This window comes from Lontra canadensis, unplaced genomic scaffold (genome assembly GCF_010015895.1).
Source record: "Lontra canadensis isolate GAN:19392208 unplaced genomic scaffold, GSC_riverotter_1.0 scaffold82, whole genome shotgun sequence".
Taxonomy (NCBI): Eukaryota; Metazoa; Chordata; class Mammalia; order Carnivora; family Mustelidae; genus Lontra; species Lontra canadensis.
The window spans coordinates 4,077,432-4,095,730 of record NW_022631076.1 but is presented as its reverse complement, the minus strand read 5'-3'; the positions used below and the strand labels follow the sequence as shown (position 1 = coordinate 4,095,730).

Below are 18,299 nucleotides of genomic sequence, written 5' to 3'. Positions count from 1 at the left end.
TGGCAACTGTTTCTTCCTCTGTACCCAAGTTGGTTGTGAACGTTGAAGGAGGTAATATGTCTGAAATGCTTAGCACAGTACTAGACAGATTGTCAGCTCCAGAAGAAAATGGGTAAAGCCACGCATCAGTTCTGTACATTATTTGTTAAATATTTTTATTGTTTATTTATTTGTCATATCCTCCCCTAGGTTTTTCTCTAAAACAAACATTTCTGTAGGCTTTCACAGGTGTCTTCATCCTTCTAAGTGTGTTGGCATTTACCTTCTTTGGAGCTAAGGAGAGCCCAAGAAAACAGGATGGACTGCATGGGATCACCACTCAGCAGTGGTGTTATTGTGCAGATGCCTGGTCTGACCCCACATCCCCCATCTTTATGTACATTCCGTGTGAGTTCCTGCTAGGAAAAGCCAATAATAGCAAATGCCCCTATTCCAGCAGAGCCATCAGAGTTCCTTAAGCCAAATGAATCTGTAAACAAGTAATCTAGATGTCAATGGGTAATGGTCATAGAAAGATATTATACAAGGGGACACTGAATATTACAGGGAAAACAAATAACAGTGTCACTACAACCTGTTCTTTGTTCAGAGCCCTGCATAAAATCAAAAACAATGAACTCACAGAGACCTCAATCCATTAATAGCGACTTTATTTCCTTGGCCATTTCAAGACAGATCTAGTAGTATTGCCTATCTGCAGTTCTTTTGTTTCTTATGAAAGTGAAAACATCTCCCACTGAGGAGTAAGAATGATAACTGAGTAGTGTTATCAATCTATTGAAGAATGTGTGAGATGATAATTGGTCTGTTGACTAATTAATTAACATGACCTCTACCATACAAAATTCAACAAGAACAATCAAGAAGTTACCAACCTCCAGTGACATATTTTTTTCAAGTAACAGAAGTACAACATGAAAGTACCATTTTATTTTTCCTTGCAATCATTGACATGGTTACCTCCTTTTCTTTATGTCTACTGTCTGGTCCTCTTTCAGCTGGAACTTTTTTCTTTCCATTCCACAGTGCTCCTAACTGATTAGGTCTCAAAGCTATTTCAGTGACTCTACATCCTATAGTCATTCAGAACACCAAATGCTCGTTCAGTTTTTCCAGACTCTAAAATGTTAGGTTTTTTTTTGTTTGTTTGTTTTTTTAATTAGCATGGGAACCAACCACTCTCTTATTTGGAACTACATGTTCAATGTGACAAGTAAGGGAATGCTATGGCTTTTCACTCCAGAACTGTGTTGTTGGACAGACACCTCCTCTGCCGCCTTCCAGGCTGAATGTATTTATGAGTCCAGACAAGGGTGAGCTCTAGGCCACCCTGTGATGGAAATGTGTCCAGTTTACCTTAGCGCTTTGCCAGATACTCATTTTAAATGAACGGATGAAGAAGGAAGGTGAAGATACGGGAATGAATTACCAAGGTCAGTTGAGAAACTTCCTTTTGCTTAAGAGAGGATGAATTTCCTGTTCCATCATCTTAATTTTCAGAAATTTCTTTATTTCTGTTTCATACTTCGTACCAGTAAAAAATTACTGGGCTCATCTTCATTTAGATCATTCAACCAGATCCATCCGATAAGGCCCACCATCGGTAGGGGCTTCCGATAGGGTGGTTTCTGCAGTGGGCGCTAGGGGTCAGGATAGAGCCATGGGCATAGGGCCATTAAGCTCCTAGGCTAGTTTAAGGGGAACCCATACCCAGCAGTCCTGGTCTCAGAGCAGGAACAGGCAAAATCTCAGTTAAGAGCTATACACAAAAATCAACACGTGAAGCATGAGCAGAGTAAGAAAGCAGGCCTATCACAAGTATTCCAAGGACACCAGAGTCAGAACAAAACAGAAATCCTGGGATCCCATGGAAACCTGAGCTAGTATCAGGGTAAGTTGGAAGCAAAATCTGCAGATAAAATCAGAACTTCCTGGGGACAGCAGAGGAGGTGTTTCTGTGGAACATCTGAGTGGGTTCTAACCACTGCAACTTGTCTCTTGGTTATTAATTAAAGGACTATTTCCTTATGTAATATTTGCAGTTAGACATACCTTTTGGCCATAAGCTTTTTCATCTTAATTTGAAAGGAAGTAATGGATAGTATAATAATGAAAAAGATAGTATGAAATTCAATCCACCCTTTCCCGAGAAAGCTGTGAATTTTATACTTTTATCAATTTCTGTATCTTTTTGTGTGTATGCCCACTAAAAACTGAATATGAACCTATTGTATAAAGGTAGCAGGGAAATGTATAATCTATTTCTGAGGTAGAGTGTTTTGATGGCATAGAGATGGAAAAGGGTTACATATTTATTTTTCTTTGTAAATATTTAAGAACAAGATAGTGGTGTTGAAATCACCCTTGTAATAAAGGAAAATAATAGGTTTTATGTGTCCTGAAACTTATAATTCTGGGGGAAGCCTCTTTCATTTGATTATAAATTAATTAATTATGAACACAAAATTAGATATGGAAGCAAATAATTATCTGAAATGACAAAAAAAAAACCCACAAGAAATGTTGTCTTCTAAAATCTGAAAAATACAAGAAACAAACAGAAAATCTAGAAATATTTTTATTAATAAATTGACACGTCTTTTTTATTAATAAATTGACACCTTATTTTTCTATGAGGTTTTTTTTTGGCTTTATGTTCTTTATATGATAAAATTTGTAAGATCATTTTTTAATGGAAGGAATAGAAAGATAATTTGGTCTCTATTAGCATAATTGATCAGAATCTGCATGTGTGCACAGGCTGGCATATATACACAAATGTATGTAACTGGTTATGTCAAAAAGAATTTTTTTTAGCTTCACACCTTTTTTTTGGTAGCGTGATACAAATTTATAGAATTGTAAACAAATTTGGTAAACCTCTCCTAGGTTTCCTTATCTATACTTTTTAAGGTATTTTAGGTTTTCTTGTGCAGTATCAAATCTGAAGTGCTGTTTAAATTGATTTTGGGGGCGCTTGGGTGGCTCAGCTGGTTAAGTGTCTGCCTTCTGCTCAGGTCATGATCCTGAGGTACTGAGAACAAGTGCATGGGGCTCTCTGCTCAGAGGGGAGCCTGCTTCTCCCTCTGCCTGCTGCTCCCCCTGCTTGTGCTCTCTCTCTCTCTCTCTGTCAAATAAGTAAATCTAAAAAAAAAAAAAAATTGGTGATATTCATTTACCAGTTTGTCATTGATGTCCTTATTGTAATGACTTTTGTGAGTTCTGAGTTTTGTGTTATACTTGTTGCCATCCATATTTTGTGTGAAATCTGAAAAAGAAATTTAAATCTTTTTCCAGAGTTGATGGATTTGTACCTCTTCATTAATTAAATTATCCAACTATGAAGAGCATTGATTCATTACATCTCTCTAAAAGGTATTTCTTCTCAATAAATTGTTGCTTTTGGCAGAAAATTTTTTTAATCTGATGTTTTGTTACAGTCCTCTTCTTTTTTTTTTAATGTGTGATAATTTTTTAAATTTATTTTTATTTTTATTTTTTTAGTTACAGTCCTCTTCTTGATACTTGATTGATTTCATCATGCTCATTATCACTTTTGTTTAATCTTCAGTTAGTTGTTTATGTGAATATTCTCTCAGATCTTTAATAAATGCTGTTAAGGAGATTAAAGAAAGTGCTTTTCATGTATATGAAGTCAGGATATTGTAAATACCCAGACTGTAAATTGTAGTTAAAATGGCCAATTTTCAACTCAACATTCCCTTGTCATGTGCCCCCAATACTCATGGCCACTTATATATGTCTGATAGGAGAGGAAACATGACAGAGGAAAAGTCATAATGGAAATTGACAGTGTTCTTCACCAGTGGCAGTGAAGACTGTAGTTTTGTACTTTTAGCAAAATCCATGATGTTTTGATTATCCTAGGCAAGTAAGGGGGCCTGAAATTTATGCTTCATTGCATTTGTAGCAAATCTTCTTATGGATGACTCTTAACATAACACATATGCAATTTGTCTGCATATGAAAGTATGAGATATGACCCAATTATTTAATAATCTGGATGGCACTAGGTAATGCACACACACACACACACACACACACACACACACAAATCATCATTTCCAAATGAGAAAGAGGTGATACTGTAAAGTTTTTTTTTTTTTTTTGCAAGCAATCACATCTGCATTAGTGTTTGTAAATACATTGATACAAAAAGTAGGGAAGAAAAACAGATACTTGGAGAACAAGGAAATAAAAACTATATCTTTTTATCTATCTCACACACATATACTCAGAGTGACACAGAAACTGGTTCAAACTACCAGTAATGTGTCCGGTTTTGAGATGTGATGAAGAAATACTAGCCAACCATAACTTGATGGTTCCTCACCCCAGATTTGGCATTTCTCTAAACCTTGCCATGCATACTCACCATATTATACCTAGGAAGGTCCACTCTAATTTGGACTATGAATCAGAAAGAATGAATGATTCTTCCTTGGGCTCTATCCCTGGCAAATAGCTATCCAGATTATACCTTAAATGGAGCAGAATCTCAATAAACAGTGACTGATTTTTATTGAATTGATACTTTTTTCAGGTACTATTATCTATTTTTAAGTGCAGCAAGTATGTCATTATTTAGTAATCTTATTCTTCATATCTCAATTTTCCCAAAGCTTATGTACATAAACTTGACTCTTATCACTAAGCTCTAAAGTTCTGGCCTTGCTCTTTTTCCATATTTCCAATGGAACAGTGTTGCTTTAAGTCATGTAAAATCTATAAAGGTGGTTATTAATATCATCTACACTGTACATCTGAGTCAACAATAAAACATAAAGCACATCTGAACCAAGAAATGATTCTTTTTCATAATATTCGGTAGATTAAAAGCTGTTGGACATTTAAATGAAATTATTGTACCTGCCAAAAATCCATTTAAATTTTATGTTAACTCAAATTGTTCCACCAGTTAGTGCAAAGGCTCTGACTTCTACATGTAGCTCACCTGTTTGAATGATTTGATCCAAAATAAAATTTAGTGCCTAAAACCTCTGGCATTTTAGTTAAACATAGATGATCCTTTTAAAATTTCCTTTATAGTTTTGATTTATGTCTTTCCCTAACTCATCCAATTGGCTTTCTCGAATGCTTTCCTCAGAGTGTTCATTTGATTATTTATCAAATTTTCCTCTGCCCTCCTCTATCCCCTACAAAGAAATAGCAATGCCATCTTCTTTGGAAAGGATGTCATGCTGTAGGAAACCCAGCATAAATCAAGAATTGCACTTTTCTGTCACTAATCTTGTTATTCCTTTGAAACAGGGAGAAATCCTTTTGTGAAACCAGTTGTGACTCAGTGAATGTAGGGTCTTCCTTTTCTCTGGGGAAGGAGGAAGGATTTTTAGAACAAAGAACTACTTTTTGAAGAATCTGGGGAATGTTAGGTGTAAGATTAATGGATGTCTTTGTAACCTAAGTTTTTCTTGTGTTTTCCAGGCAGTGCTTTGCCCTCTATTAGATAATAACCAAGTATTCTTAAATCCAGTTTCTTTTCTTTTCTTTCTTTCTTTCTTTCTTTCTTTCTTTCTTTCTTTTTAAGATTATTTATTTATTCATTTGAGAAGGAGCACAAACAGGGGGAAGGGCAGAGGGAGAAGCAGACTTCCCACTGAGCAGAGAACCTGATAAGGGGCTTAATCCCAGATGCTTAATCAACTGAGCCACCCAGGTGCCCCTTAAATCCAGTTTCTAGTTGGAGGCATGACAATTAAAATTGTTGTCAATTCCCTGGTCATTTGATTCAGAAACTGTCTTTACTGTAATTTACAGAACGGGTACATATGTGGATAATCTCTAAAGAATTTCATTCAATTTACCAAATACTTATGAAAACCATTATGTTTTGGTATTATGTTAATAACTGTGGACAATCTGAAAATAAAACAGATAAAGGTTTTACCTTTGAGGAACTGACAACTCAGTAAAGGAAATTAAATAAGCATCCAAATAAATACAGTGCAAAATTCAGTAAGAGAAATAACTGAAATATGTTATAAACAAATAATAGGGAAAATATATATCAAGTTTGGGAAGAATCAGGAAAGCTTCCTAAATACAGGGTCATCTGAGATGGGCCTCAAAGGTTGGGAGATTAGTAGACCAAGGAACCTCTCTTGAGCTTGCAAATGACCAAAACCAAATAAAAAAACAGAGAAAGAAATATAGCTAAGGGACCCTGTTGCTTTCTAATATTAATTTTTTCCCTAAGTTCATTCTATATCACTCTGGACAAATTATTCTCATTTATCTTGTCCCTAAAATTAAGATATTGGGCTGTTGATTCTAATGTGCTCTATAGTATGTGAAGTAGGGACAAATATTCAAGCAACAAACAAGAGTTAGTGATATGAGTTAGTGAAATAAATTTGTGGGGGGAAGGGGGTCAGAAGACTTCAAAGTTCTCTCTATAGCTCTGGAATTATATAATTAAGTACAAACCTAGCACCGGTTTCTATTGTCATATTCTGACCCGAGGCAAGCAAACATTTCTTTTTCATTTTTTAAAAAAATTGTGTATTCTATCAATGAGTAGCACTGACCTTTGCACACAGTAGTTGGGCAATAAGCTCTTTATCAGGTAAATTACTTATCGTTAAGGTTTGTATCTTTGGCTTTCATTTGAAACATATTCCTCTGTTTCCTCATTTTGTTTGACTCTTTGTGTTTTATTTTTGTCTGTGTTAGGCAAAATAGCTACCTCTCTCAGTCTTGAAGGAGTGGCCTTGTGTAGGCGATGAAACTTATAGTTCAACCTTGCTCTAGTTCTTGGTTGTCTCTCAAACCTTTGTGATTATTGAAGTGGCCTGATTTGTTCTTGGTAGATCACAGTTGTTGAGGGTGTACCAAGACTTGTCAGTGTTCTAAAAGGGGGGATCTCAATTAACACCAGTTTTATGCTGATTGGAAGCCAGATCCTCAGAGATCAGCTTTTAAAGTATGCAAATATGTATGATCATGTGGGACTATACTTGTAAACCCTGCTGATCCCACTGAACTGTAAAAGACCTGGTCTGGAAGTGCCCCCTAGGAACAAATATGTGGAGATTAGACAACATGCTACTGAACAACCCATGAGTCCACAATAACAAAAAATCAAAGAAGAAATAAAAACCCCTTGAGACAAATGTAAATATAACATATCAAAATCTGTAGGATGCAGCAAAAGCACTTCTATTAAGGAAGATATAGTCCTACACCAAGAAATAAGAAAAATTTCAAGTAAACAATCTAATTTTAACCTAAAGGAACTAGAAAAAGAATAACAAATGAAGTACATAGTAGAAGAAAGGAAATTACAAAGATCAGAGTGGACATAAATGAAGTAGATACTAACAGACAATGAAAAAAACCAATGAATGAACTTCTCTTTTAACTACTTAACTTATTTACTACTTTAACTTAGAACTTAAAAGTAGTTAAAAGAGAGGTTACAACTAATATCACAGAAATAGAAAGGATCATAAGAAACTACTATAAACAATTATACACCAATAAATCGGATAATCTAGAAAGACTGAATTATAAACAAGTAGAAAGTCCTGGGGCACCTGGGTGGCTCAGTGAGTTAAGCCTCTGCCTTCAGCTTGGGTCATGATCTCAGGGTCCTCGGATCGAGCCCCTTATTGGGCTCTCTGCTCAGGGGGGAGCCTCCTTCTCCCCCACCCTGCCTGCCTCTCTGCCTACTTGTGATCTCTGTCTGTCAAATAAATAAATAAATCTTAAAAAAAAAAAAAAGAAAAAGAAAATCCTATTAGACTGATTACTAGGGGTGCCTGGGTAGCTCAGTTGGTTAAACATCTGCCTTCAGCTCAGGTCATGACCCCAGGTTCCTGGAATCAAGCTCCATGTCAGGCGCCCTGCTCAGCAGAGGAGTCTGCTTCCCTTTCTTCCTCTGCCCCTGCTCGTGTGCTCTCTCTCTCTCTCAAATAAATAAATAAATAAAGACTTAAAAAAAAAAAACCCATTTGTTAAAAAAATAAAAAGACTGATGACTAGTAGGGAACTGAGTCACAATCTGAAACCTCCCAACAAAACAGAAGTCTAGGGCCAGATGGCCTTACTGATCAATTTTGCCAAACATTCAAAGATTACACTTCTAAAGTAATTTCACAAAGTCAGCATACACTGATACCAAACCAGACAAGAACACCACAAAAGAAAATTGTAGGTCAATATCCCTGATGAAGATAGATAGTCAAAATCCTCAACAAAATTTTAGCTAACGGAATTCAACAATACATTAAAGGGATCATACACCATGATCAACTGGGATTTATTTTAGGGTTAAATGGATGGTTCAACATTTTGCAAATTCATCATCATGATACAGTACATTAGCAAAACAAATGGATTTCATATGATCATCTCCGTAGTTGTAGAAAAAGGATTTGACAAAATTCAACATCCATTTATGACAAAAACCAAACAAATTTCGGTAAAGAGGGAATGTAACTCAACATAATAAAAGCCAGATATGACTGGTCCACAGCAACATCATACTCAAGAGTGAAAAGCTGAAAGAGCTTCCTTTAAGATCATGAACAAGACAAGGATGCCCACTCTTGTCACTTTTATTCAACATAGTATTAAAAGTCCTGGCCAGAGGAATTAGGCAAGCAAATGAAATAAAAGACATCCAAATTGGAAAAGAAGTAAAACTGTCACTATTTGCAGACATGATTTTATATATAAAAAACTCTAAATACACTACCAAAAAACTGTTAAAACTAATAAATTTACTAAACTGTAGGGTATAAAATCAATATACAAAAATCTGTTGTGCTTCTATATACTAACAATTAAACTATCAGAAAAAGAAATTAAGAAAATTATCCCATTTATAGTTGCATAAAATAATACCTAGGAATAAAGTTAACTAAAGAGGTGAAAAACTTGTACTCTGGAAACTATAAGACATTGATAAAAGAAGTTGAAGACACACACAAAAATGGAAAGTTATGTAATGTTCATGGACTGGAAGAATTCATATTGTGAAAATGTCTATATTACTCAAAGCAATTTACAGAGTCAATGCAATCCCAATAAAAATTCCAGTGGCATTTTTTCCCCAGGAACAGAACAAACAATCTTAAAATTTGTGTAAAGCCACAGAGGACCCCAAATAGCCAAAGTAACCTAGAGAAAGAACAAATCTAAAGACATCATTCTCCCTGATTTCAAACTAGGCTGAAAAGCTAAGTAATCAAAACAATATGGAATTGGCATAAAACAGACATATAGATTAATAGAACAGAATGGAGAGCTCTGAAATAAAGCCATGCATATATGGCCAATTAGTTTATGACAGAGGAGGCAAGAATGTGCAATGGGGAAAGACAGTCTCTTGAATAAATGGTTTTGGGAAAATGGGACAGTCACATGCAAAAGAATGAAACTGGACCACTTTCTTACACCATATACAAAAACGAACTAAAAATGGATTAAAGACTTGCATGTAAGACCTGAAACAAAAATCCTAGAAGAAAACATAGAAAGTGAGCTCTTTCACATTAATTGGTATTGGTGATGAATTTTTGGATCTGACTCCAAAATCAAAGACAGCAAAAGCAAAAATAAACAAGTAGGAGTACATAAGACTAAAAAGCTTTTGCACAGCAACAGAAAAAAAAAAAATCAATGAAATGGAAAGGTAATGCACTGCAAGGGAGAAAAAATTCGCAAATTGTTTATCTGATAAGGGGCTAATATACAAGATATATAAAGAGCTCATACACTTCAAGAGCATAAATAAATAAATAAATAAATAAAGCCAATTTGATTTAAAAATGGACAGAGGATCTTAATAGACATTTTCCCAAAAAGGACATACAGATGGCCAATGAGCACATGAAAAGATGTTCAACATCACCGTCTCAGGGAAATGCAAATGAAAACCACAATGAGCTATCACCTCATACCTATTAGAATGGCTACTATCAAAAAAACAAGAAATAGTAAGTATTGAAAAGGCTACAGAGAAAAGGAACCCTTGTGTACTATGGGTAGAAATGTCAATTGGTGCAGCCACTATGGAAAACAACATGGAAGTTTCCCACAAAATTAAAAATAGAGCTACTGTATGATCCAGAATTTCTATTTATCTGAAGAAGAATGAAAACACTAATTCAAAAATATTATATATACCTTTATATTCATTGCAGCATTATTTACAATAGCCAAAATGTGGAAACAAGCTGAGCCCATTGAAGGTTGAGTGGAGAAAGAGGATGTGGTGTGTATACACACACACACACACACACACACACACACACACACACACACTATAATACTACTCAGCCATGAAACAGAACAAAATCTTGCCATTTACAAGGATGGACCTTGAGGGTATTATGCTAAGTGAAATAAGTCATACAGAAGACAAATACAATATGATTTCACTTATACATGGAGTTTCAAAACAAATGAAGAAACAAAATAAAACTCATAGATACAGAGAACAGATGGTGGTTGCCAGAGTGGATGGGGTTGGGAGACTGGGAAAAATGGATGAATGGGGTCAAGAGTTATAAAACTTCAAGTTGTAAAATTAATGTTACGGGGATATATTATACAGGATGGTGACAGCAGTTAATAATATTGTAGTGCATATTTGAAAATTGCCAGGAGAGTAAATCTTAAAAGTTCTCATCACAAGAAAAAAATTTTTGTATGGATGGTAATAGATGGTAACTAGACTTTTTTTATGGTGATTGCTTCACAGTGTAGGCAAATATTGAATCATTATGTTATATGCCTGAAATTAATATCTTATTATGTCAATTATACTTCAATTTTTAAAAAGACTTATAATAAAGATATTTCTAGTTAGCTACTCACAAGCTGCTGTCAGACCAGTGTTTTTTTCAGTGAAAGGAAGTGATATCCATACTACAATGCCTGTGGTGAAGTATTAGGAGGATACCATGTTTGGAGGGACATTGAATGTCTTTAACTAGAGCCCTGAGTTCTCTTATGAAAGGAGGACAAAGTTTGAGTGTTAGACAAGAGGTCTTTGGATGCCAATCTCAGGATATGGAATATTCTTTAGGAAATAAATAAATAACCAGAGACCATTGTCAAATCAATAGGGAAAGTCCAAAGAGAGGAAATGATTAAATGAGAGGCTTACTTGGTCTTGATATTGTACTGAGTACTGGGAAATTTGCTTGAGGATCTGATACTGCAATGGGAATAATTTATAGTATTTCATTTCCTTCATTTTCCCTGCCTGTCCTGTCTCCCTGAGGTTATAGCTTGGGAAGTAAATCAAGATTTCAGCTGAAACTGTTACCAAAGCACTTAGAAGTTCATATTGATTCTCATTATTATTTTTCCAGCTAAGCCCAACTCCTAAGGCTCTTTAAGTTGTTAAGTTTGCTTTCTTCATAGATGGGTGAGATCAGTTTTCTTCCCTAAAGAAAAAGATTTCCATGCAAATAGATGCAGTGAATCAGAATACAGGGTTGTTTTGGTTCTAGTGTTTGCATAAGAAATGTAATACATTTATCTATCCTTGTCGTGTGACTGTATTTCCTGTTCTCAGAACAATTTCCTGTTGACTTTTGTCAGTTCAGACAACATGGGTTTGAACTACGTGGTCCACTTGTACACAGATCTTTTTTCAATAAATACATTCATTATCGTACTTTAGATGCATTATTTCTTCCTTATGATTTTCTTAAGGACATTGTTTTCCCTCTAGCTTGCTTTATGTAAGAATACAGTATATAATACATACAACAAACAAAATACATGTTAGTCAACTTCATGTTATCAGTAAGGTTTCTGGTCAACAGTAGGCTATTAATAATTAAGTTTTGGGAAAGTCAAAATTTATACCTGGATTTTCAGCTGAATGGGGTTGGTGCCCCAAACCCCTTTGTTGTTCAAAGAATTTTGTTGTTTAGAATTTTGCTTTATTTGAATTGCAATAAAATATATTGTCATAAGCTTACTTAATAAAAAACATCAGATAAGAAACACCAAATATTAAAAAGTGGAAAAGGGCTCTTACTTCCTCTGCCTGGATACAACTGTTTGTAAATCGTAATTTGGGTTCATGCCTCTATTTAGGTAGTAACAACTACTGAGTTGCCACATTACTCTTTCTATTCCAAATAGCAATGCTTTTCTTATTTATGTATCAGTGAAGAAGAAAATCTCAATAAATCAATAATCCTACATGTTAATAAATCCCATATTATCAAAAATATATCTCGTAGGACCACTTCTCACCACCTCTGTGTTACCAACTCAAGCCACATGATCCCACAAATGGATTATTGAGGTCTGAATGGCCTCCCAGCTGCTCTTGATGCTTCTTCCTTGTTCCCCCCAAATTTATTGTCTCCCCCCAAATTATGCCCACCTCAGAATGTGACCTTATTTGAACTAAGGTCTTCACAAAATTAATTGAGGTGAGGATTGAGATGAGATTCTACTAGGTTAAGGTAGGTCCTAAATCCAATTAGCGTGCCCTTATGTGAAAAAGAAAAAGACAAAACACAGAAACACAGGAAGAAGGAAATGTGAAGATGGAGGTAGATACTGGAGCCATGTATCTACAAGCTAAGGAGTGCCAAGGATTGCCACCAATCACTAAAAGCTAGGCAAGAGTCACAAGATGGTTACACCTTGACTTTAGACTTTTGATAAATTTCTGTTGTTTTAAGCCACCCAATTTGTGATAATTGATTATGGCTGACCTAAAAAACTAATACACTCCCTAACAGTCTGACCTTATTTCCTTCTACTCTTCTTTGATCACTCTGCTTCAGCCACATTGGCCTCTTTGCTCGTCCTTTAACAACCAAAATATAGTTTTTCTTTTTTTTTTTTAAGATTTTATTTATTTATTTGACAGAGAGAGACACAGTGAGAGAGGCAACACAAGCAGGGGGAGTGGGAGCGAGAGAAGCAGGTTTCCCGCCGAGCAGGGAGTTGGATGCAGGGCTCAATCCCAGGACCCTGGGACCATGGCCTGAGTCGAAGGCAGATGCTCAATGACTGAGCCATCCAGGCACCCCTATAGTTCTGTCTTGAGCCTTTACACTTGCTATTCTCTTTCTTGTGAACAGTCTTCCCTCAGGTGTGTGCATGGCTTGTCCAGTCATTTCCTTAAGTGCTTTGAAAGATTTTAAAGATTACTTTATCTTTGAGGTCTTCCTTGATTGTCTTATTAAAATTGCTCATCTCCCAAGGATTTACATGTAAGACCAGAAACCATAAAAATCATAGAAGGAGATATAGACAATAATCTCTCTGACATCGGCTGTAGCAACACTTTTCTAGATATGTTGCAGACTAGGGAAACAAAAGCAAAAATAAACTATTGGGACTAAATCAAATTAAAAGGTTCTGCACAGCAAAGGAAACTGTCAACAAAACCAGAAGACAAACTACTGAATGGGAGAAGGTAATTGCAAATGACATATCCACCCAATAAAGGATTGGTATCCAAAATATATAAAGAGCTTGTATAACACTAAACATCAAACCAACCAAACACCAACCGCCCCCCAAAAATCCCATTAAAAATGAGAAGAAGACATGAACAGGCATTTCTCCAAAGAAAACACACAGATGGCTAACAGATGCATGAAAAGATGTTCAACATCATTCATCAACAAGTAAATGTAAATCAAAATCACAATGAGCTATCACTTCACACCTGTCAGAATGGCTAAAATAAAAAACACAACGAATAACCAGTGCTGCTGAGGGTGTAGAGAAAGAGAAACTCTGATCCATTGTTGATGAGAATGCAGACTGGTACAGCCACTCTGGAAAACAATATCTAGATTTCTCAAAAAATTAAAAATAGAATTACCATATGATCTAGTAACTCCACTACTGGGTATTTACTCAAGGAATACAAAAACACTTATTTGAAGAGATATATTCACCCCCATGTTTATTGCAGCATTATTTATGATAGCCAAATTATAGTAGCAACTCAAGTGCCCACTGATAGATGAATGGAGAAAGAAGAGGTGGCATATATACACAAGGAATATTACTCAGCCATCAAAAAGAATGACCCATTTGCAAGAACATGGATAGATCTAAAGAGTATAAGGCTAAGTCAAATAAGTCAGTCAAAGACAAATGCCATATGATTTCACTCATATGTGGAATTTAAGAAACAAAACAAGCAAAGGGGAAAAAAAAGAGACAAACAAAAAAACAGACTCTTAACTATAGAGAACAAATAGATGGTTACCAGAGGGGAGGTCAGTGGGGGGAATAGGTGAAATAAGGGAAAGAGATTAAGAGTTCACTGATGATGAGCACTGAGTAATGCATAGAACCTTTGAATCGCTATATTGCACACCTGAAACTAATATAACACCGTATGTTAACTATACTGGAATTAAAATTTAAAAACATAAAGACCTAGAGCAGAAAGAAAATCTTAAACCACTGAGCCACCCAGGCACCCGAGCAGAAAGAAAATCTTAAAGAAAGTTAAAATTGCGTATCTTCCTCTTTCCCCTGCCCACAGCTTATCCTTCTTTCTCGCATTATTATTCTTCCTAGTGCTGATTACTCTTTGGCAAATATTTTACTACTTCATTTGCATGTTTTATGGCTCCTCCTTTACTCTGTAGGCTGTGTGGGCGGGGGTTTTTACTGTTTCTCTCACACCCATGTCTCCAACACCTGTAATGTCACAGCATGCCCAGGCATAGACGAATGAATCCTTAACCTAAAAGTTCTTTTACTTCACATTTATTTTTCTAATTAATTAATTCATCCATCAAATATTTATTGAGTCTCTAAGCTCAATGCTTTGGTGACTATTACGACTCATCAGACTTGGCCATTGCTATCAGAGAACTTAAAACTTAAAAGGGTATATATTATATTATATTGTATTATATTATACTATATCATATCATATATATTTTATATAGATATAGATATAGATAAATGAAGGTAAAGATAAAAGAAGGTAAAGATATAGATATAGATAAATGAGGTAAAAATACCATGGTTCAAACATTGTGTCTGCTATTATTTGGGGGCATTTAAAATGTTTAATTCATATTTTTATAGAAGATGTTTTTTGAAAAGTCACAATACAGACCAGTGAATGTCAATACGAATACAAAGTGCTAAAGAGCCCAGAAAGGCAGAGATCATTTTAGGCAAAGGTATTCGGGAAGGGTGTCCTGGGGAAGGTAGTATTTGAACAAGACTATGAGGGTATGTGTGATTTTGGTTGATGGAGATTATCAGACTGTATGGCAAAGAGAGCAAATAATGTGGTAATACACTGTGTAATAATGCAGTGATCTGGCAAATGTGCAGTGTGTCTGTCTGGCTTTAGTGGGAGAGAATGCTGGAGAGGCAGGCAATAGGCGGGAGTATCTTGCACATCATACTGTTTTTATTTGATTCTTCTGATTGTGTTTGGGAGAGAGAGAAACAGGGATAGGAGGATCGTCCGGTTCAAATATATTTGAAAAACTTTAGGACTCAGTCTTTTGCCCTTAAATCCCTATGAATCATTTGTTTCTTCTCCCTTGATCCATCCATTTTAAGTACTAAAGCCTCATACTCAACCCAGGACTCCAAAAGAGTCTGGTCCTAGTAGAAACGGGGAAGTTGAATGAATAAGAGGTATTAATTGAGCCTGGTTTCCATTCTTGGTTAGCCTGAGCGGAAGAAGAATTGAGAAGGGAATGTTTTCTAAGTTCTCACTCCCTGGTTGTGGCATTTGTCATCTCTAATTCAACCATCCTCTTTGCCAGTCCTGACATCTGGAACATCATTCTTTTTCATTTGCACATTCTTTGGTAACCATGCCCTGTCTTGCATGTAGTAGGTACCCATGAAAGAGTAAGTAATGATTTTTACTTAATTTGGCTTGTTTGTGGATTCCTCTCTCTTCCTCTTAGCCTTCCCTAGATGTAAGTTCTTGTGCTTATCATCTTTCCATTCCTTCATCGAGGTCACAGAGCTGGGCACATACCAGACACCCAGTTAAAGTTCATCAAACTGAAATCAGTTCTCCAAGAATAAATGCTATTTCATCACTCTGACTTTCGTATCTATGCGAGTAAATTTCAAATCTTTATCTCTGGACATTTTCTTTCAGTCCTATGGCTCCTGAAATGTAATATTTATAAAAGAACATTGAATATAAAATCAGGAGGTGGGGATTAAAGTCTTGGCCATGCTCCTTGCTGAGACTGCATATTTAGAGCAAAATCTGGTATTTCTTCTACTCCCTTTTCTCATCTGCAGAATAGGGGTGATAATCGTCATATCCATACCTCCCTGGAAAATGAGCTAAGATGGGTGAATGTGTTGCCAGCAGTTGTGCTCCCCTAGGTCACTGTCCTGGTGATGGGACATTTTGCTGAACTTTTGTCATCATGCTTTGACCCTTAATTCCTCTACAATGGCTATTCTTCTTTGGAATCTTCCTTTGTCTATTAATGACACTGCCAGTCTCTTAGGTTTAAAGTTGCTCACCATTTTCTCCTGTCCTTCTTCTTTGTTTTATTTAGTTGCTCTGCAGGCTTATTGATTCTTCTTTCCAAATGCATTTCCAATCTGTCCATTCCAGGGTAGAAGTTTGTCCTAAACTCCTACCTTTGTCCCCCAACCGATACCAACTATCTGTGGTATCTCACTACCACGACTTGCTTCACACATCACCGACCAGATTTATTTTCAAGAACAACTGCTTACATCATCTTACTTTCCGAGAGATCCTGGAGCCGTTTGCTATTGTGTTTCTTTCATTCATGCACATTCATCTGTTCTTTCAATTAACCAACATCGTACCCACCCCCCACCACTTCATTCCCAGCATCTTTTAAATGCCCATCTCATGCCCAGGCTGTGCGCGAGATGCTAAAGATGAATGAGAAAAGAACTGAACTCCAGGAAGACTTTTGAATTCTCATCAGAATAAAGATTTTTCAATTCTGCATATATCCTGCCAGCTCAGTCTTAACTTCCTTTCTGCTTCAGCACAATGTTTACCCCAGCCCACTCTGGGCCATCTAGATTCTTTAATTCTTGACTAACATTTTGCATTTAACTTGATGTCAAGATACTCCCCAGCCCAGCCTGTTCTTTGTCCGTTAAGCAAACATGGACTGATCACCTCTGTGCAAGATGCTCTCCTTTCTGCATACATATTTCACGGTCTAATTTAAAATGTACTTTTTATGTACAAATGTACCTTTACAAAAACAAAAACACAAATGTACTTTGTCCCAGTTGTGCTCAAGCCTAAAATTCTAATACCTTCATGTGTACTTTATGGGGATACTGGATGCTGAATTATTCACAGCCTTATGATTTTGCTTACTTGTATGCTTGCCTTGCTTATACACAATGAGGTGATAGACTCCAGAGGTCTGGAATCATAGAGACATTGTTAGCTTCCTGTATCCTCTTCTCCCTCCTCTTTCCTTTACCCATCTCCACCATAAAATGAACTGCCTGCAAGAACTTTTGTATAGTTTTCAATAAAATGAAGTACTGTAGGTTGAGATGCTGGCCTACACCCCATTGCCCATTGTGATAAGGCAGCTTACTCATGTTTTTTCCATGGATGATTAGTTCTGACAGAAATTGGTGTTAGGCGCACACACACAAAAAGAGCTTCCATATTCAAATATGTTTGATAAATAATGGGTTAAGTCAAGTTAAACTAGTTTATTTACAGTAAGACTTCTCAGATCTTTAATATGCTAATAGATGCATTGAATTTTTCTAGTGGGGACTCTACTTTCTCCAACTTATTTTATGATAAATCTCAAATGTTTTTGTTGGGACACATTTGTGGATTTAGTGCTCAACAATCATGCCTCTGGAATTGCCAGTTTTAGATCTCAGTACACCTAAGAATGACCGGAGTTCAGTTCTTGGTTTGTGATAGCTGCACAAAGTACCACATGGCTTCATTCCATCACACCATTTTATCATCTACGTGGTATACCTTGCAGGGATTATCAAAAGCAGCAAATCATAAAAACAATATAAAGCATGCATGGGATGTTATAAATGGGGTCATTACCGACGAGTAAAAGGGTAGCGATGACCCTATCTATTTAGCTCAGAGAGGTTGTTTGGTGGGATGAGTAGAAGCTGGTAGGCATGTACAGAGAGCACAAGGTTAGGATTTAGGACACTTGGGTTCCATTTCTGGCTTTGCCCTCAACTGCCTTTTGATTCATGCAGGTCATCGAATCTGTTCAAGTCCCATTTTTTGGGTTTCATTTATAAAATGAGCTGGTTAGGTTAAG

General features: G+C 36.1%; 1 protein-coding gene across 6 annotated transcripts in view; it reads left to right on the top strand.

The window, feature by feature from the left end:
• The window catches only part of RAB27B (RAB27B, member RAS oncogene family), a 143,081-nt gene that overhangs the window by 26,593 nt on the left and 98,189 nt on the right, over positions 1-18,299 (top strand). For 2 of the 6 annotated variants that reach the window (XM_032882450.1, XM_032882451.1), the window contains one exon: positions 3,298-3,375. The exons of the other annotated variants lie outside the window; for them this stretch is intronic. In XM_032882450.1, the coding sequence (XP_032738341.1) occupies positions 3,341-3,375 (35 nt within the window). In that variant the 5' untranslated portion in view covers positions 3,298-3,340. The remainder of the gene's footprint in view (positions 1-3,297; positions 3,376-18,299) is intronic. 6 annotated transcript variants of the gene reach the window in all.